Genomic DNA, 19,623 nt, shown 5'->3' on the forward strand with positions numbered 1-19,623 from the left:
GGATTGAACCCAGTGCCTCACATGTGGAAGGCAAGTGCTCCACCACTGAGCCACAACCCCAGCCTTAAAAAAATATTTAAAAATTTTTTTTTTTAATTTAGGAGTTTCCAAGGCTGGGATTGTGGCTCAGTTGTTGAGTGCTCGCCTAGCAAATGCAAGGCCGTGGGTTCAATCCTCAGCACCACATAAAAATAAATAAATACAATAAAGATATTGGGTCCAATGACAACTAAAAAAAATATTTAAAAAATTGATGATCTTATAAAAAAAAAAAAAATTAGGAGTTTCCTATATTTTTCCAGGCCTGTCACTCCCAAATTCCTGGGAAATCTATAAATCTACATTTTGTACTGTTAAGAAGAAGTAATTTTTCCCACCAAGAAGTAGAGATATGACATTTTAAGAAGCTTATATTTAAGGGACTTTCTATGGTAATCTACTAATCACATAATGGAGACCACATGAGCCTAAGGACCTGAGAAGGACAAGACCATTGTAAACATCTTTTTAAAAATTGTTTTTAATTTGTTCTAATTAGTCCAGTCATACATGAGAGTAGAATGTATTTTGACACATAGTACACAAATGGAGCACAACTTCTCATTCCTCTGGCAGTGCGTGGTGCAGTCACACCGGTAGTGTCATCATACATGTATACTGGGTGACAATGTCTGTCTCACTCTACCGTCCTTCCTCACCCCTCCCTTCACTCTCCTCTGCCCAATCCAAAGTTCCTCTGTTCTTCTTAACCTGCCCCCCAATTATAGATCAGCCTCTGCTTAGCAGAGAAAACATTCGGCCTTTTTGTTCTTTGGGTTTGGCTTATTTCACTTAGCATGATATTCTCCACCCCCATCCATTTACCTGCAAATGCTATAATTTCATTCTTTAAGACTGACTAATACTCCATTGTATACATATACCTCTTGATATCCCTACATAATGCCCACACTCCTAAGTTTTATTCAAAAGAAGAGCCAGGAACCCCCAAAACACATCCCTCACTTTGGAGGTAGCTGCCTTCTCCCTTGAATGTGTTCTCAGCTTTCCTAAATAAATCTGTACCTCTGTTGACATTTGCTGAAAATTTCTTTTTCATCACGTGTATATGGGAACTCCCCTGAGTGCAGTTCCCTCTCTGAGGACCCTTCTCTGGTGATAACTGCTTCTCTCCCATGACTTCATCTCTTGGCGCCCCAGGTGGGAACCCTGAGGCCTGGACTTTGGAGAGTCTGAGCCCCTCCCTTTCTGCCCGGCTCTGATGTGTGTCGTGGGTGCTCCTTTCTTGGTCTTTCCCTCTGTCTCCTCCACTTCTAAAGACTGAAGAGCCAAACTGGAGTTACCTTACTTGCCATGTTGGATGTCTGGGGAAGCCCCAAGCCACGCAGATTGGAGTAGCAATAGGGGCTGGCTGACACCCACCCAGGGGTCTGGCAGAGTCTTTGAACTCTGAAACCACGAAGAAGCTCAAAGGTCTTTAAGTCTTTTCCCTTCCTCTCTGCTTTTCCCCTGCAGTTTGGAATGGCCCAGTCTCTCCTTGTTGAGCTAGGCTGTCACTGGCCGTGAGGTGCTACCTAAGTCCATTTGAAACCAAAGGCAAAAAGTGTCACTTTTCAATTCAAGCCGCTATAGGACTTGAACAGGTGATAGTTCTCTCTCTTCCTTGTCTAAACCCTTCTGGGCCCTTAGAAGAGAGGGCTTAGGGCTTGTTCATGAAACACTGGCCACAGGAGACACCTCCAGACCACCAGCCCCGGCCCTGGGTGGGTGGGAGGGAGCAGCCGGCACACGAGGGATGGGCCTCCCAGCATTTTGAGTTCCCCCTCAGTTCTTCAAATGTGACACCAGAAAGCAGCCAACCCAGTAATCCCCACAGTAGACCTGTCTTCCGGGTCAGCCTCTTAACTCTGGAAGCCTCTTAGTGATCTGAGTGCCAGTTTCCATGCCACAGCTAAGCCCATCCTGTGCTGCCGCCGTCAGGGGCATCCTGAGCCTGTGCTCTGACTGAGTCACGCTGATTCTTGTGTTTATTTTCACATTCTCTGTACTCAATATTTGAGAAAATAAGTTATTTCAATATTGACCTGTCTCTTTAATAGATATAGCCCTGAAGGAAAAGTGTCCTTCTCTTTGTCCTCTTGTCCTAATTGAGGATCACCCCACCCCACCCCCACCATTGTCTGCCTAAAAATGGTTACACCTTGGAAAAGTGCAGTTGCTATATAGGGTGAGCTACATCCCCATCCCTTTTTAAAATTTTTTGAGGGTTTCAGAAAAATAAATATTTTTTTACTTTGAAACAGGGTCTCATTAAGTTGCTTAAGGTCTCTCATTAAGTTGCCCAGGTTGGCCTTGAACCCGAGATCCTCCTGCCTCTGCCCCCTGATCGCTGGGATTACAGGAGTAGCCCCTGGGCCCAGCTCACTTGCTATACTCCAGATAGTTTTGTTTTATGTCACATCTCAAAACTGGGATCCTCCTGCTTTAGCCTCCCGAGTAGTTGTGGGTGCTCCTGTGGTCAGCTGCTTTTAGGGTTTTTCTTGACAAAAATAATAACTTTGGAATGTTAACTGTGCTTGTCTGACATCTTGGTTTCATGGGTAATCTCCAAATAGCTATTAAAATGGATAAATTAGGTAAGTATAAATAGAATAAATATTTATAAATATATATTTTAAAAGATCTGTGTTGTTTATGACATACTAAATCATCAGTTGCTAAATATAAATCCAAGTACACTTGATTTCATAAAAGACAGTATACTCATGTCTGTCAAATGTTTCCAATCATATACAAATATAATGCACCAATAAAAATATGCAAATTTTTAAGACAATATTGTATATATGTACAAATATGTAACAGCACATCCCACCATTATGTACAACTATAACATGCCAATAAAAAAATGAAAAAAAATAAACCAATTTTTCTTTTGTACTGGGGATTGGGATTGAACCAAGGAGTGAGTTTTGTCCCCAGCCTTTTATATTTTATTTATTTATTTATTTATTTATTTTTTTAAGAGAGAGAGAGAGAGAGAGAGAGGTTTTTAGTTTTTTTTTTTAAATATTTATTTTTTAGTTTTCAGCGGACACAACATCTTGGTTTGTATGTGGTGTTGAGGATTGAACCCGGGCCGCACTCATGCCTGGTGAGCGCGCTACCGCTTGAGCCACATCCCCAGCCCAGCCTTTTATATTTTATATTTTCAGACACGGCCTCACCAAGTGGTTTAGAGTCTCGATAAATTGCTGAGGCGATCTCCAACTTGTGATCCTCCTGCTTCAGCCTCCAAAATGTCTGGGATTACAGGTGTGCACCATCACATCTGGTGATTTGTCTACTTTAAAAAAAATTTTTTCTCTGTATGATTGCAGAAGTGGTGCAACTCTGCATCATGTACAACCAGAGAAATGAAAAGTTGTGGTCCATTTGTATACAATGAAACAAAATGCATTCTGCTGTCACGTATAACTAATTAGAAAAAAATTTTTAATGTTTGGCGTGAACATACTTGATATACAATAGAGTTACGAAAACTTGTGCTGTAAATGGGTAATAATGTGTGTAATACATTCCACTGTTATCATGTATATAATTTTTTTAATGTTTAAAATAAAGTAAAACAACAAAAAAATTTTTCCACATCTAATTTCAAAAAAAAATTTAAGGATTATTTCAAAATATAATTTTTTCTGGTGGTACTGGGGATTGAACCCAGGGCCTTGCATATGAGGCAAGCACTCTACCAACTGAACTATATCCCCAGCTCCTCAAAATATAAATTTTAAAATAATGTTAAGACAAAAGGAAACTCAATAAATAAGAAAATATATTTTTTAAAAATATTTATGGGGGGGCTGGGGTTGTGGCTCACATGTGCTCACTTAGCACAGGTGAAGCACTGGTTTTGATTCCCCAGTACCACACACAAAAATAAAGGTATTGTGTCCATCTACAGCTAAAAATATTAAGAAGAAGCAGCAGCAGCCCCTGCTGCCTGTAACTTGGGGGACTTTCCAATGTTACCTACTGATCTGATAATGGAGGCCTATCAGTTAAGGACCGGGAGAAGGCTGGTACCACCAAAACCATCAGACTGAGGTCATCCCTACATACCTTCCCCTCACTCTCCAGATGGCCCGCATCCTCCCTTGATTGTTTTGGTCCTAGGGACTGAACCCAGGGGGTTGCTTAACCACTGAGCCACGTCCCCATCCACCCTCCCTTTTTATTTTGAAATAAGGTCTCACTAAATTGCTGAGGCTGACCTTGAACCTGTAATCTTCCTGGCTCAGCCTCCCGAGCTGCAGAGATTACAGGCGTGTGCGCCTTGCCTGCTCTCCTTGAATGCGTATCCTTCGCTTTTCTATAAAATCTGTGCCTTTATTGACACCTGCTGAAAAATTCACTTCCATGACTTGTGCCAGGGACTCACTGATCCCGAGTCAAGTTGCCCTCTCTGTAAACTCCTTTGGACCCTCTTCTGGAGACACCAAAAGAGGTGTAAAAAAAAAAAAAAAAAAGTAATATTTTTTCTCTTAGATTAATTTACAAGTAATTTTTTTCCTCTTAGATTAATTTACACATGCAAATATGCACTTGCCGGGCTGCGGCGGCTGTGCTGTGGTTGTGTAACTGAGGCTCCGCTCCCCCACCACGGCCCCGCTGCGCGGCGGTGAACTTCACACACCCAGCGACGGTCGCGGGCGGAGCTTTCTGAGGCCGGGTTCCCACTGGGGCAAAGGGCGCCCTTTTTCCGGTTGCCCTTAGTAAAGATGGCGAAAGAAAGGCGTCATTGCCGGTTAGCCTGCGGCTTCGGTGCCCTCACCCAATGTAGGCTGCTTTGTCCCCGCCCCTTGACTTCCTCCTGTTGGTTACTCCGAAGAACCAGTCCCAGGGACAACGACGATGGCAGTAGCGATGGCGGCTTCTCGCAGTCTCCGCAACCTGCTGATGCGGCGTGAGTCACTCCCGACCTGTGTGGGGTCCGTGGCTGCGTCGCGCTGTCAAAGCAGCCGTAAAGCAGGAAGGCTGTCGGGGTTACCGAGGGTCCGAGCTGCCCGAGGAAGGGCTGTCCCCTGTTGCAAGCTGGCGCCTCGCAGTGTGGAGTCGCTGACAGCTTGTCTCCGTCCTGGGTCATGACCCACAATAAGTGTCCCCCAATCTTACAGCCTGTATCCCTCTAACCCCAGGTCTCCGAGGGCTTGTCTTCTCCCACCTAGAGTCACAGAGGTGTGTGTCCTCTGCTCTTGAAGATGTGATGTCCTCATTTGGGGGTCTTCCTTTCTCTCTGCAGGACTCACAGTTCGCGCCCAGCAGGACTTCAGTGTTAGCCTTCGCCCCCTGAGCTCTGCTGCCCAAGAGCAGGCCTCCAGAGCAGCCCCCTGCGAAGCCTCAGGCCACAGCTATGAGTCCCTTCTGGTGACACCTGCTGAGAAACACATTCTCCATGTGCAGCTAAACCGACCAGACAAGAGGAATGCCATGAACAAGGCCTTCTGGAGGTCTGGCCTGTAGATCCTGGAGGAAGGGGCAGCGGTAGAGGGACCGGTCAGAGTGGCCTTGGGAGAGATGGACATCAGGGCAGGGGGTTTGCACCCCAGATGTAAGCCTTCACTCCGTGCTTCTCCACAGAGAGATGGTGGAATGCTTCAACAAGATAGCTCAAGACTCTGACTGCCGGGCTGTAGTGATCTCAGGTGCAGGAAAGATGTTCTCTTCAGGTACTGTGCTCCCAGCACCCTGCTGCTGACAGAGCAGAAGGAGTGCTTCTTCATTAGGGTTTTAAGCAGACTCTAACTTAAATTTTCATCAAATTTTTTAAAAAACACTCAAATATAGAGGGCTGGGTTGTGGCTCAGCAATGGAGTGGTTGTCTGCCGTGCATGAGACCTTGTGTTCCTTCTCCAGCACCTCTACTTAAAAAAAAAAAAAAAAATGTTATACAGATGAGTCCAACAGAACATGACAGAGTCCTAGGCCCTGAAGTTTGGGTTTCTGTCATGGATCTGTGATCTTGAACAAGGCACTTAACCACTCTGAATCTATTGCTGTGTTAACCAAGTGTGTTATCATAAGAATATGTGTTGGGCATGCTAGTGGACATCTGTAGTTCTAGCAACTCAGGAGGCTGAGGCAGGAGGATTACAAGCTTGAGGCCAGCCCCAACACCTTGACAACTTAATAAGACCCTGTCTTTGAAAAAAGAAAAGGCTGGGGATGTTGCTTAGTGGTAGAACACCCCTGGATACAATCCCTGGTATTGTAGGGCAGGGGGGGAAACCAGGTATTGTGGTGCACACCTGTAATCTCACTGACTTGGGAGGCTGAGGCAGGAGGATTACAAGTTCAAGGCCAGCCTCAGCAATTTATTGAGGCCCTAAGCAACCTAATGGACCCTATCTCTAAATAAAGTATTTTTAAAAAGGGTTGGGGGGGGGGCTGGGGATGTGGCTCAAGCGGTAGCGCGCTCACCTGGCATGCGTGCGGCCCGGGTTCGATCCTCAGCACCACATACAACAGAGATGTTGTGTCTGCCGAGAACTAAAAAATAAATATTAAAAAATTCTCTCTCTCTCTCTCTCTCTCTCTCTCTCTCTCTCTAAAAAAAAAAAAAAAGAAAAGGGCTGGGGATCTGGCTCAGTGGTTGAGTACCCCTGAGTTCAATCCCTGGTACTAAAAACAAAAAACAAAAACAAAAAAATGGTCAATCACTTTGTGCCAAAAAAAAAAAAAAAAAAAGGATGAGGTTTCATTCTGGCTCTCATCTTTCAACTCCTGGCTGATTGTGGCTATCTCTTGCCCTGTGTTTAACAGCAAGCCCTTGAAGGTCAGAAGAAGAAATTCAGTGATCCAATGATAGAATGGACCTTGTGATCCAAGGTCCTATTCTCCGCCCCCGCCTCCCCTGGGATTGAACTCAAGAATGCTCTACCCTGAGCTACATCCCCAGTCCTTTTGATTTGTTGTTGTTGTTGTTGTTGGTACTGGGGATTGAACTCAGGGACACTCAACCCCTAAGCCATCTTCCCAGCCCTATTTTATATTTTATTGAGAGACAGGGTCTCACTGAGTTGCTGAGGCTGACCTCAAACTTGCAATCCTCCTGCCTCAGCCTCCTGAGTCCCTGGGATCACAGGCCTGCACCACCACACCCAGCAGAATCCTTGATCTTAAATCACTGCAACTGTGACCCAGGTGACTGTGGAGCTGGTTAGAAGCAAGGGGTCCAGGGAGTGGTGTGACAGAGGGAGAGTGTGTTATTAGCACAGATTAGGCCCTGGGTTCCATCCCTAAAATCAGAAGAAAAAAGAAAAGGCTCTGGCATTAGGCAGCCCCACTTCTACCACTTGTCATTGTCCCCTCACTTCTCTGCTGCTGGCACCTTATCTGAAGAATATGGATATCCCTCCAGACCAATCTCACTGGGTTTATGAAGATTAAATGAAAGAAGTTGACGTGCAGAACATTCCCATGTGCCCAGCGTCAACACTGCGACCTGTTTATTGCTGTGGCTTCACGGGGGTGAGTGACAGCAGGGTAATGAAGGATGTTTAGAAGTTCCCAGCGACTAACCTGCAGCGTTCTTGCTTTGGAGGGGGACACTTGGTCCCAACACCTGGGCCCTTTATTTCAAGCAGTGGCAATTGCCAGCCTCTGCAGGTCCAACCAGAAGAACTAGGGAGAAGTGGGGCACAACTGTGGTCCCAGCTACTTGGGAGACTGAGGCAGGAGGATGGCGCATTTGAGGCCAGCCTTGGCCACTTAGCATGACCGGGCCTCAAAATAAAAATGAGGGTTGGAGTTGCCACTCCGTGGAAGATTGCCCTGTGTAAAGTCCCTAGTCACACTCATGCACACACGCGCACACACACAGTGGAAGGTGGTGTCGCAAGAGGCCGTTGTACTGGGTTTGTCCTAGCTCTTGATGAGTCATTCAGGCTCCTCAGATGTAGTGTGGGAGCCCAGAGTCGCCAGCAGGCTGGTCAGATGCCGTGGCCTCTGCTGAAACGGAGCACACAGCAGTGGTGACTGACGCTCGGGCCTGTGGGGCTCCATCTCCACCACCTTGTAGCCCCATCTGCCTTCAGAAGGCTTTATTGTTGTTATTTTGGGTGCAGGGTGCTTGACCACTGAACCCCTTCTTTACCCAGAGGTGCTTGACCACCGAACCACATCTCCAGTCCTTTTTACTTTTTATTTTGAGGTAGGGTCTCACTAAGCTGCTGAGGCTGGCCTTGAACTTGCAGTTCTCCTGCCTCAGCCTCCTGAGTTGCTGAGATTACAGGAGTGCACCCCCGTAGGTGTTTTTTGCAGTCCTGGGGGTGGAACCCGTAGCCTAGGGCGTGCAGGTCAGGTGCTGTACTACTTAGCTGTACCCCCGGTGAGGACTTGGGGTTTTATTCTAAGAAAGTGGGATGGAAGGGAAGAAGAGGGGGTTCTAACCTGACTCCAGGCTTCACAGGCTGTGAGTGGGGACCAGCTTAGGACAGGTGGGAACGGGGGACCAGGAGTAGAGTGAGAGAGGATGGCTGGGGGGACAGAAGTCAAACTCAGGATTATCTTGAACGGGAGCCATAATATCTGCTCCATCTGGGTCTTGCCTTCTGAGGCAAGATCACCACCATTGACTCAATTTTGCCATAAAACTTGAGTCCGTGCCCACCTGGGATAAGAGGGAAATGAGTCTTCTGGAACCAGCTGTGTGGTCCCAGGGGTTGAACTCAGGGATGCTTAATTACTGAACCACATTCCAGCCTCTCCCCGTTTAAAAATTTTGAGACACGGGGCTGGGGATGTGGCTCAAGTGGTAGTGCGCTCACCTGGCATGCGTGCGGCCCGGGTTCCATTCTCAGCACCACATACAAACAAAGATGTTGTGTCCGCCGATAACTAAAAAATAAATATTAAAAAAAAAATTTTCTCTCTCTCACTCTCTCTTTTAAAAAAAAAAGAAAAAAAATAATAAAAAAAAAAATTTGAGACAGGGTCTCACTTGAGTTGCTTGGGCCTCATTTGGTTGCTGAGGCTGGCCGTGAACTTGGTGATCCTGCCTCAGCCTCCTGAGTCACTGGGATTACAGGCGTGTGCCATTGCACACAACCAAAACCTCAGTTCTGCTCACAGGCTGGTGGGACTTTAGGTGAGTGTGCACCTCTCTGTGCCTCAGTTTACCACCAGCAAACTGGGTGCGTCCTAGGGTCCACCTCGCTGGGTGGCTGAACAGACTCAGCAGTGCCTTGGTGGCAGTCTTTGTTCAGCTCACGCTCAAGGCCATCCCCTGGGAGTCTGTGGGACTTGCCTTCTGAACTGTGCTGATTTGGGGGTTCCCACCCATGATGTCTGGGTTCTGGCCCCCGCCAGGTGGTGGGTGGGTCCTGGTGGGCTGGGCGAGCCTCCGCCTGCCTCCTCTTCAGGTATCGACCTCATGGACTTGGCTTCAAACCTCCTGCAGCCCGAAGGGGACGATGTGGCCCGCATCAGCTGGTACCTGCGTGACCTCATCAGCAGATTCCAAGAAACCTTCAGTGTCATTGAGAAGGTGACTCGGGGCTGGAGGGCATCCTCTGTGGCCTCTCTCTGTGGCCCACCCTGACCCTGACCCTCCCATTCCCTGCCAGTGCCCCAAGCCCGTGATCGCTGCCATCCAGGGGAACTGTATCGGAGCAGGTGAGCCTGGGCCTCTGCCGCCACCGCTGCCAGGTGCCCACGCTGGCTGGCTCGTGCCCTGCCACCTGGGCCAGGGGCCCCCAGACACAACCAGTACCCTTAGACTTGGCCCCCAGATGCCACCCCACGACCCGCATCGTGACGTTCAGTCTCCCTGCCCCCCAGGTGTGGACCTCATCACCGCCTGTGACATCCGCTACTGTACCCAGGACGCTGTATTCCAGGTGAAGGTGAGTTACCCCTAAGCTCCTGCCCCCGGGGTCCTGCACACCACTGGGCAGTGAGCCGGAGCAGAGCAGGGCCAGGGTGGGCCAGGGGGCCTGCCCTGGGGCGTCCCGGAAGAGGGTCGGAACTGAACCTTCCGAAGCGAGGCTGGGCCGAGAGGAAGCCAGGGGCAGGCGGTCCCCATGAGGTCAGGAGCCGGGGAGGTGGGGTGTGGGGACGAGGTGACAGGCCAGAGGCTGGGGTCACTGCTGGGGGCCTGCGGGAGAGGGTGGGAGGCAGGATGGAGACCCTGATGTGGTAAAGGGGTCAGGAAGGGCGTCGCTCTGGAGAAAGATCTGGCAAAGGGAAGACCTGGTGGGCGGGTAACAGGGCACCTGCCTGGGTGCGCGTGTGGCCGGGGAGCCCCTGAAGGTGGTGTCCTGGGGGGCACCCCTGGCAGAATGACCCATGACACCTCTGTGCCCCCAGGAAGTGGACGTGGGCTTGGCTGCCGATGTGGGGACACTGCAGCGACTGCCCAAGATCATCGGGAACCAGAGGTGGGTGCGGTGAGGGGACCCCGGGAGGGGACCACAGGGCATCTCCCAGATGACAGCCGTCTCTGACCCACGCTTCCCTTTTGCAGCCTGGTCAACGAACTGGCCTTCACCTGCCGCAAGATGATGGCAGACGAGGCCCTGAGCAGTGGGCTGGTCAGGTGGGTGCGGGAGCGCCAGGCCGGGGCCCTGTGTGTCCTCACCAGGATTGTTTCCTTTGGGGGCCAGCACCCTCCTGTCCTCGGGCCCTTTTACTGGGGTCCTTTGTGAGCGGCCACACCCCATCGGCCCTTCCCCAGTTGCCTGTCCCAACCCCTCTTGTCCCTTCGTCGCAGTCGTGTGTTCCCGGACAAGGAGCTCATGCTGGACTCGGCCTTGGCCCTGGCGGCCGAGATTGCCAGCAAGAGCCCGGTGGCCGTGCAGAGCACCAAGATCAACCTGCTCTACTCCCGCGACCACCCCGTGGCCGAGGGCCTCAACTACATGGTAAGGCCGGGGCAGGTGGGGGGTGGGGCTCGGGCTGCACGTGCCTGTCCTCTGATTGGTGCGCGCGAGCCTCGCCTGTCCTCTGATTGGTGGCCCTGTCTGTGCAGGCGACCTGGAACATGAGCATGCTGCAAACCCAGGACATCGTCAAGTCCGTGCAGGCCATGATGGAGAAGAAGGACGCGAAAAGTGTCACCTTCTCCAAACTTTGAGAGCCCTCAGGTCCCCGGCCTGCGGCGCCTGGGGTCCGGCTTCTCTCTGCAGAGCGGATGGGAGATGGTCCCCCAGTGCCCCTCAGTGTATCGCCCTGAGACACCCATTTCAAGCCCAAGGCCTTCTCTTGGCTCTTTGGACAATAAAACATTATAAAGAACCTGTGTCTTTACTGGGAGGGGGCAGGAGGCAGGGCTAAGATGCTCCTGGGGCTCCAGGGAGGACGGTGGTGAAGGTGGTTTAGGGATCTGGCCCGCGGGAACGGTGACCTGCAGCTGCCGGTGGCCAGGGCCAACAGGACGTCCCTGGAGGAGGGAGCCGAGATTGTGGGGTTCCCTGGGCCTGAAAGTCCCCCAAGAACCTACCCCTGGTCTCCTCCCTGCGGTTGGGAGCTGTTCTCTCTGTCTGTGCCTTTCACTCCCCAGCGGAGGGGACCCTCTTTGGCGATAGGGGGATGGAGCCCAGGACCCCCACATGCTGGGCAGGTGCTCCTCCGCCGAGCCCCAGCCCCGCACTGGGTTTTCTTATGGTATATAATCCCAGCCTCCCTGGTTTATGTCCGGAATGAGTGACTAGACCAAACATTAATTGTGCGCCCTCTGCATGCCAAGCTTGCTTTGGGCATTTATTAGTTTAGCGATTCCTTTTAAGGATCTATGAAGTTGCTACTGTCACTTGCTTTTAGCCCCAGGAAAAGGGGCGAATCTGGGGTAAGGACCCGGGACGGCATAGCCGAGAAGTTGCGGAGGCAGGACCGGGGCCCGGAACCCCTGGCTCTGAGTGGGCTCTCACCCACTGTCCCGAGGATGCATCGTACAGCGGGGACCTGCCGGGCGCCAGGACTCGGGCCACCACCCTTCCACAGAGTCGCGAGCTCTGGCTGCTCCCACCGCCCAGCTGTCCAGGCCACTCCTGCGGCCCTGCCCTGGCCCTGCCGCCTGGTCCCACCCTCCTCTGCCAACAGAGTCTGGGCAGGGTTTTATGGGCTCTGATAAGGCCCCGGTGAGGCCGAAGTCTAGGAGCACTTCCTCTTTGGGCCCGGGCAGGTGGGGACGGGTGTCCACCAGGAAAGCCAGTGTGTGCTCAGGGTCCCTGGGAGAAGGACCTCGTGGCCCTCCCTGCCTGCCACTCCCTTTGCCTCTGCTATAAGGGCCACCCACTGCCTGCCACCTGCCACTTTCTCTCTCCTCTAGCTCCTCTCTAGCACAAGCCACCAGCGCAGCCTCTGAAGATGGCCTTTGTCCCTGCGCCCGGCTACCAGCCCACCTACAACCCGGTGAGATGCCAGCCAGGCCCCAGCCCAGGCCCTGGCTTACCTCCTCTCCGAGCCACCTCCAACCCGTGGGGACCCCTGACTGTCAGGCCCTACCATGGGGCTCAGGCTGGCTCTGGGCTCCTTCCCCCAGTTTCCTCACTCCAGTTTCATGTCCCCTGCTTGAGGGACCAGAAGGGGTTTCGGTGAGGGGGAAGGGCTGCGACTGTCCCATGGCCTCTGACACCCCTCACCGACCCATTCTCCAGACCCTGCCCTACAACCAGCCCATCCCCGGCGGCCTCAGCATCGGAATGTCCATCTACATCCAAGGAGTGGCCGATGAGAAGATGAAGCGGTAAGTGGACCCCCACCTCGTCCCACCAGGCTAGGCTGCAAGGGAGCCGGTGCTGCGGCCCACCTGTAGGGGGCCTTCTTCCTTTTCTCTGGGAGGGAGCTTTTTGCCACCTCCAAGATGAGAGAGAGGGAGGAATGGAGGAAGAGAGGAGAGGGAACTGCCAGTGCAAAGGCCCTGTGGCAGCCGGGTCCTGCCCTGTTGGAATAACTTCTGGTGTGATGGGCAGTGTGGAAGGTGCTCTGACCTAGGCGTTCCCAGCTTCTCTGGCTGTGGGTGGGGAAGGACTGTCGGGGTCCAGGAAGGAGCAGAGAAACTCCAGTGGATGTCAACTGTGACCGCAGGAGTCCCCAGAGCAAACAGTTGAAGCTGGGAGGGGTGGGGAAGGTGGTCTCGAAGGAGCAGCGAGCCAAGGGGCTGCTGTGGGAGTCCATCTCTGGAACTCAAGGTCACAACCTCCTCTCCTGGCTTGGTCAGTAGTGCCCGGGGCAGAGAATGTGGGGAGAGGGAGAGGACAGAGCTCCCTGGAGGGGTCCCTGCGGGCCGGCGGGTGTCCTCTGGGAAATCAGCCCTTTGCGTCTCACCAGGTTCCAGGTGAACTTCGCCGTGGGGCAGGACCCAGGGGCGGACATCGCCTTCCACTTCAATCCCCGCTTCGATGGCTGGGACAAGGTGGTCTTCAACTCACAGCAGGGTGGCCGCTGGGGCAACGAGGAGAGGAAGAGGAGCATGCCCTTCAGCAAGGGGGCCCCCTTTGAGCTGGTGTTCATGATCATGGCAGAACACTACAAGGTCTGGCTGGGCGCCTCCCTCAGCCTCCCCGCCCCCAGCCTCCTCCCTGCCTCCCTGCCTCCTTTTTCTTCCGTTTCTTTATTTATTTATTTGGTATCAGAATTGAACCCAGGAGGCTTAACCACTGAACCACGTCCCCAGCCCTATTTTATGTTTTATTTAGAGACAGGTCTCCCTGAGTTACTTAGGGCCTCACTGTGTTGCTGAGGCTGGCTTTGAATCCCATCTTCCCACCTTGGCCTCCCGAGGTGCTGGGATTACAGGCGTGTGCACCGCCCCGGCTCCCTTTCTCCCTTCTTTCTTTTCTTCCCTCTCTTCCTTCCCCCTCCCTGCCTCCCTTTCCCTTTCCTTTCCTTCTCTTCCTGCCTATTCCACCCCTTCTTGCTGCTTCCCTCCTTCTCCTCCGAGTGCTTGCAGATGCAGACTTTCTCTGCTCCTCGCTCTGGACTCACAAGAAAGGAAGCCCCAGGCACAGAGAGCCGAGTGGTGTGTCCCACACCGTGCAATGGCGTCTCCTCCTCTTCCACCAACTCCGCCTCCCCTGTTATTTAAAAGCAGATCCCAGACATTATGTCATTTCATTCATAAACGTCTCCATTTTAAGAGCACAGACACAATGCCACTGTCACACCTAAAAAGGGAAGGTTCTTCCTTAATATCACCTGCCTGTTCCAGCCGTCTCACAATGTTGTTTTCCGATCTGATCCAGGTCCAAAGAGGGTGGGTGCCTGCAGCTGATCAGTCACACACAGGGGTTGTTTTGTTTTGTTTTGGTTTTGGTACCAGGGATTGAACCCAAGTTCACTTAACCACTGAGCCACCTTCCCAGCCCTTTTTATTTTATTTTTTATTTTGAGACAGGGTCTCATTAAGTGGCCTGGGGCCTCACAAAGTTGAAGAGGCTGGCCTCGAACTTGTGATCCTCCTGCCTCAGCCTCTCAGTTGCTGGGATTACAGATGTGCTTGCCTTTGATTTAAAGTATGTACACAACAGCTCTGGGCCACTGCCTTCCATTTCTTTTCTCACTCACCATGTTGTGTGGCTTGGAGCCCCTGGTTGGTGACCTCAAATGGTTGTGCAGGGATCCCTGGCCTCTGCCCTCTGCCCAGGTCCCCTGTGTGGCCAATCTCCTTGTGCGTGTTCTCCTGGACCAGATGTGGTGGGAGACCCCCAGGCCCCAGGCTCTTGTAGACTTTGTCTGAGCACCAGATTTCTTCTTCCTCTCCTTCTCCTCCTCCTCCTTCTCTTTCTTCTTTTTTCCCCCTGTGCTGATTATTGAGCTCAGGAATGCTTAACCACTGAGCCCCAGCCCCAGCCTTTTTTTTAAAAAAAAAAAAAATATTAATTTTTTTTAGTTGTAGTTGGACACAATATCTTCATTTATTTATTTATTTAATGTGGTGCTGAGCCTGGAACCCAGGGTCTCCCATGTACTAGCCGAGCCTCTACCACTGAGCCCCAGCCCCAGCCCTGGCCCTTTTAATGTTTTCATTTCAAGGCAGGATCTCACTAAGTTGCACAGGGCCTTGCTGATTCCCTGAGGCTGGCCCCAAACTTTCGATCCTCCTGCCTCAGCCTCCCAAGCTGCTGGGATTACAAGCGTGAAGCCAAATTCCTAACCTCGGCATCTGGGCTGGGATTGTCCACTCTCAGGTGCCAGCTGGTCACTCTACACCTATAGCCTTCGTTTTCTTGGGCAATGGGAAGGATCCCTGAGCTGCTGAGGTCCCTTGTGGATGTCACCACATCCAGGGCTTAGCATGTGGGAAGTGCCCAGTCCCATGGAGCTGGATCCTGGCCCTGTGCCTGTCACTTAGCATCATGATGGAACCGGACGCCTGAGCTACACCGAGCCCCGGACCCTGGTCTCTACCTGCCTCCGACACACCCTGTCATGTCGGGTTCCTTCTTCCCGACCAGCTCAGATATGAGCAGGTTCCCAATTCACAGATGAGGAAACAGAGGCTCCGAGAGGTAAAGCAACTCACCAGAGGTCACACAGCCAGGGCGTGTCAGAGCTAGACCTTAACCCTACTCATCTGGTGCCAAAGCCAGGCCTCGCGTGTCCTCTCCTGATCTCCATCCCCAGCTAAACCCTCTTCTCTGGACCCCCCACGGCCTGACTTCTGACCCCAGCTTGACCCCTGACCCCTGGACTCCAAGGTCCCTGAGGCCCAGGCTCTCCAGCTACCTCACTGTGACACTCATGACCCCAAGTCGAAAAGAGGACGCCTGTTCCCCGCTCCCTGCCCCCACCTGCCCCGGTCCACCTGCTGACCCCTCTTGTCCCCGCCCCAGGTGGTGGTCAACGGAAACCCCTTCTACGAATTTGGACACCGGCTGCCCCTGCAGATGGTCACCCACCTGCAGGTGAATGGCGACCTGCATCTTCAGTCAATCAACTTTCTCGGGGGCCAGTTCACCCCAAATCAGGTGCGTGCTGGCCCCTCCCTTATTTGCTTCTTTCCTTCCTTAATCGGTCCCCACTGTCCTTCATCACCCAAGCGCCTGCTCTGCGCCAGGCAGGGACGTCATCCAGTGGTCAGGACCCCCGTGGGGAGGCGCGGGCAGAGGGACGGGGCCAGGGCAAAGGACACACAGGGGACTTGAGAGAAGAAACAGCTTCCTGGGGGAGAAGGGTGTAAACGGAGTCAGCAAGTGAGAGAAGAATCTGTGAACAGCAAGCACATTCACGACAGGTTGCTTAACGCCATTTGTCACCTGGGGACCTCAGTCAAAGCCACGAGCTGCCATTACATGCCCGTCAGGCCCTCAGGAGCATTCTGCGGTCAGGTGGGTGGCCCAGCCGGCCCTCCCACGTGGCTGGGAGTGCGGCAGACACAGTGTCCTTGGAAAAGAGCTGGCGGGCCTGGGAGAGCTGGCACACCAACTGCGATGGCCGAGGGACGGCACTCGGGGAACAGTAGGCAAAGGGCGGCCACCGTGCACCCCCAGCAACACCCCGGCAGCACCATTTACAGAAGCCCAGGGCTAGGGAGGCAGCTCAGGGGCAGAGGCTTGCCCAGCCTGTGCGAGGCCTGGGTTCCATCCCCGGCACCCTCAAAAGAAACAAGCCCCAGAGTCAGAGCTGCCCATGTGTTCCCCAACAGGTGACTGAGCAGACAGGGTCCACCACCCAGAGATGGGAGGAACGTTAACAGCTGCACACAGCAGCAGGGGGCTCTCCTCGTCCAATACGGAGTCCAAAACCACAGGCAGCCTCAGAAGAAGGGCACGGTGGCACAAGCAGCTCAGGAGGCCGAGGCAGGAGGATTGCAAGTTTGAGGCCAGCCTCAGCAATTTAGAGAGGCCCTAAGCAACTTAGTGAGATCCCATCTCAAAATAGAAAGTAAAAAGGGCTGGGGATGTGGCTCAGTGGTTAAGCACCCCTGGGTTCCATTCCCAGTAACAAAAAAAAAAGAAAGAAAAAAAGCACAATTTTTTTTTTTTTTTTTTTTTTACAGTTGAAAAAGCACATTTTGTTTCCAGGGGTCTCAAGAGATGTAGGATCAAATCACAGGAAGAAGGAACTCACTGTTGATCTCACTTTGGGTTGTGTCACCTATGAGGAGGCCAAGGGACAGGGTGGGGAGGGCACACTGACAGTGCCACATCCCTTTAATCCTCCCAGTGACCCATGGTGGTGAGATGCGGAACTGAGGCCCAGAGAGCTTTAGTAACAGGCCCAGGGTCACAGAGTGGGTGACAGGCGCAGGGCCTGCTGGGGCCTCCCCTGCCTCCTGTGCCTCTCCCCGGGCAGCATCCATTCCTTTCCAACAGGGAAACAGCTGCGTGGCCATTTTTAAAAGGCTTCAGAACAGGGGCTGAAACCAGAGGTCGAGGCAGAAAGGAGGCAATGAGAGAAAAGGAGGAGGAACCCAGAGAAGGGGGGCCAGGAGGGAGGGAGGAAGGTGGTCTCCTGGCCAGGGGGACAGGGAGCTCCGGGGCCTCCGAGGGCCCTGCCTGCCCAGTGCTGGGCACGTGGATGAGGGGCCATGGCGGCTGGAGATGGGGTGATGGGGTGGCTCGAGAGGCCGGGGCAGGGGTCCTGAGGCGCTTGGACTCTGAGATCCGGCCTCTGGGCTGAGAGGGCAGGACTGGGGACCGGAGCCTGGGCAGCAAGCAGGGAGGCCGGGAGCAGAGGGTCTGGGGGAGGCTCAGGGGAAACGGGGCCCCCTCCCAGGGCAGTCATCTGGGGCCAACCTTGAACTTCAGAGACCCCTGCATGGCGGCCATGGCTGCCCCGGGGCAGGCGCCCTTGGTGACTTCTGTCCTGAATTTGGGGTCCTGATCATCTCCTCCTCCTCTCTCTGCACCCGCAGGGACCCATGGGCCTGCCACCTCACCATGTAAGTACCTGCTGGGGCCAGGGCTCCCCGGGGCGGAAGAGGGGCAGCCAGGGAGGTGTGTGGGCGGCTGAAGGACCCGGTCCCTTACCTCCCCACCCACCCCGCAGGGTCCCGGGCCCAATCACCACCACCTGAGCAGCCTGCCTGTGAGTACCGGGCTGTGTGACCCTCAGGGGGATGGGGACAGTGGGGGCACACTGGGGGGCTGTGGCCGGTCCCACTGACCCAGGGTGGAGAAGGACGTGTGCACAGCGGGGCGTCCTGGCATTTGTCAACTGTCATGGAATAACTTGGCCGCCTCCTCACGTTCACAGACCATGATGGGACCCCCTACCTTCAACCCGGTATGGCATCCTGAGGGGCTTGGGGCTCGGGGTGGGTGGGCTGGGGGAGGGGGACTGGTGGGGGAGGGGCCTCGGAGGTCAGCTCTGTGGTGGGTGGAGGGTGCTTGAGACTGGAGGTGGGAGGGGCGCAGGAACCTGCTTGGGGACATTTCCCAAGAACAAAGAGGGCTGCACTCTGAAAACGGGTCTTTGGACCTGGCTTTTGGGGACTTGCGTGTGGACGGGACCCATCTCTCCTCCCACAGCCTGTGCCATTCACAGCGAAGCTGCATGGGGGGCTGACGGCCCGGAGAACCATCATAATCAAGGGCTACGTACTCCCCACGGCCAAGAGGTACAGAGCCTAGGTCCAGGGGGACCCCAGCCCTCCTCCCTCGGGGACCCAGGAGTCCAGGCACCCATTCCTCCTCCTTGGAGACCCGTCTGACGCTCCTTCTCTGTCCCCAGCTTTGCCATTAACTTCAAGGTGGGGTCCTCAGGGGACCTGGCTCTGCACATTAACCCCCGCATGGGGGAGGGCGCCGTGGTGCGGAACACCTGTGTGAGAGGCTCCTGGGGCTCCGAGGAGAGGAAGATCGCCCACAACCCGTTTGGCCCTGGCCAGTTCTTTGATGTGAGTCTGGGGTCTTGCTGGCAGCTCGGGAGGCGGAGGCAGGAGGACCACAAGTTTGAAGACAGACTCAGCAATTTATCAAGGCCCTAAGCAAATTAGCAAGACCCTGTCTCAGAAAAATAAATAAATAAAAATAAAAAGGCCTGGGGATGTGGCTCAGAGGTTAAGTGCCCCTGGGTTCAATCCACAGTACAAAAAAAAAAAAAAAAAAAAAAGTCTGGGGTCCCCTCCCCCATTTGCTGGCAGAGCATCTGCCCTGCCCTGGCCTCACGCCTGCCCCTTGCCCACAGCTGTCCATTCGCTGTGGCACGGATCGCTTCAAGGTCTACAACAACGGCCAGCACCTCTTTGACTACTCCCACCGCCTCTCGGCCTTCCAGACAGTGGACACGCTGGAGATCAATGGCGACATCACCCTGTCGTACGTTCAGGTCTGACCTGCTCTTGGCGAAACTCCTGGAAAGACAGAAGGATTCCCCAGGACACCTTCCTAACCCCTAATAAAATCTCTGAGGGTGTCTTCTGTGTGGCTGCATGGCCTCCCTCAGCTCTCCCCAGCTGACCGCCTGGCGGGCCACCGCCCATCTACCTGTCACCCATTCTTTCTCTCAAGGTCTCGGCAGCAGTGTGTTCTCTCTCTCTCCCAGTTTCTGGGGATTTGGTGGCTGAGGCTGGCTTTGAACCTGCTGATCCTCCTCCCTTAGCATCCCCTCCCACCCCCACCCCTGGAGCTGCTGGGATTACTGGCATGTGCCACCACACCCTGCCCAGACGGGGTCTTT

At 53.4% G+C, this 19,623-nt stretch overlaps 2 protein-coding genes and 1 non-coding gene across 5 annotated transcripts; 2 read left to right on the forward strand and 1 right to left on the reverse strand.

Annotated features, from left to right (window-relative positions):
- Positions 1-3,699: 3,699 nt before the first annotated feature.
- Positions 3,700-3,770, reverse strand: Trnam-cau (transfer RNA methionine (anticodon CAU)). The gene has a single exon. It is a non-coding gene; the product is annotated as a tRNA-Met (tRNA).
- Positions 3,771-4,856: 1,086 nt separating this feature from the next.
- Ech1 (enoyl-CoA hydratase 1) lies at positions 4,857-11,295 on the forward strand. Its single transcript, XM_076838153.2, has 10 exons — positions 4,857-4,966; positions 5,303-5,510; positions 5,641-5,729; positions 9,423-9,547; positions 9,627-9,675; positions 9,841-9,905; positions 10,369-10,439; positions 10,526-10,597; positions 10,772-10,922; positions 11,030-11,295. The coding sequence occupies exons 1-10, from the start codon at positions 4,915-4,917 to the stop codon at positions 11,132-11,134; spliced, it is 987 nt and encodes a 328-aa protein (XP_076694268.2). The 5' UTR covers positions 4,857-4,914; the 3' UTR covers positions 11,135-11,295.
- A 1,071-nt stretch (positions 11,296-12,366) lies between these two features.
- Lgals4 (galectin 4) lies at positions 12,367-19,278 on the forward strand. 3 transcript variants are annotated; one of them, XM_076839426.2, is made up of 10 exons: positions 12,367-12,411; positions 12,657-12,745; positions 13,330-13,534; positions 15,834-15,968; positions 17,858-17,884; positions 17,992-18,030; positions 18,199-18,228; positions 18,474-18,562; positions 18,676-18,841; positions 19,132-19,278. In XM_076839426.2, the coding sequence occupies exons 1-10, from the start codon at positions 12,367-12,369 to the stop codon at positions 19,276-19,278; spliced, it is 972 nt and encodes a 323-aa protein (XP_076695541.2). The 3 variants fall into 3 exon arrangements, with proteins under 3 accessions (XP_076695541.2, XP_076695542.2, XP_076695543.2); XM_076839427.2 differs by having other exon boundaries at positions 15,834-15,953; positions 17,843-17,884; XM_076839428.2 differs by lacking the exon at positions 17,858-17,884.
- The last annotated feature ends 345 nt before the right edge of the window (positions 19,279-19,623 follow it).

The sequence above is a fragment of the Callospermophilus lateralis genome, chromosome 18 (assembly GCF_048772815.1).
Source record: "Callospermophilus lateralis isolate mCalLat2 chromosome 18, mCalLat2.hap1, whole genome shotgun sequence".
NCBI lineage: Eukaryota > Metazoa > Chordata > Mammalia > Rodentia > Sciuridae > Callospermophilus > Callospermophilus lateralis.

Coding starts and splice junctions, on each gene's coding strand:
- Ech1 (XM_076838153.2), top strand. CDS start 4,915: ATGGCAGTAGCGATGGCGGCTTCTCGCAGTCTCCGCAACCTGCTGATG. Junction 4,967..5,302: donor CCGCAACCTGCTGATGCGGC/GTGAGTCACTCC, acceptor TTCTCTCTGCAG/GACTCACAGTTCGCGCCCAG. Junction 5,730..9,422: donor AGGAAAGATGTTCTCTTCAG/GTACTGTGCTCC, acceptor CCTCCTCTTCAG/GTATCGACCTCATGGACTTG.
- Lgals4 (XM_076839426.2), top strand. CDS start 12,367: ATGGCCTTTGTCCCTGCGCCCGGCTACCAGCCCACCTACAACCCG. Junction 18,031..18,198: donor ACCACCTGAGCAGCCTGCCT/GTGAGTACCGGG, acceptor TCACGTTCACAG/ACCATGATGGGACCCCCTAC. Junction 18,563..18,675: donor GTACTCCCCACGGCCAAGAG/GTACAGAGCCTA, acceptor CTCTGTCCCCAG/CTTTGCCATTAACTTCAAGG.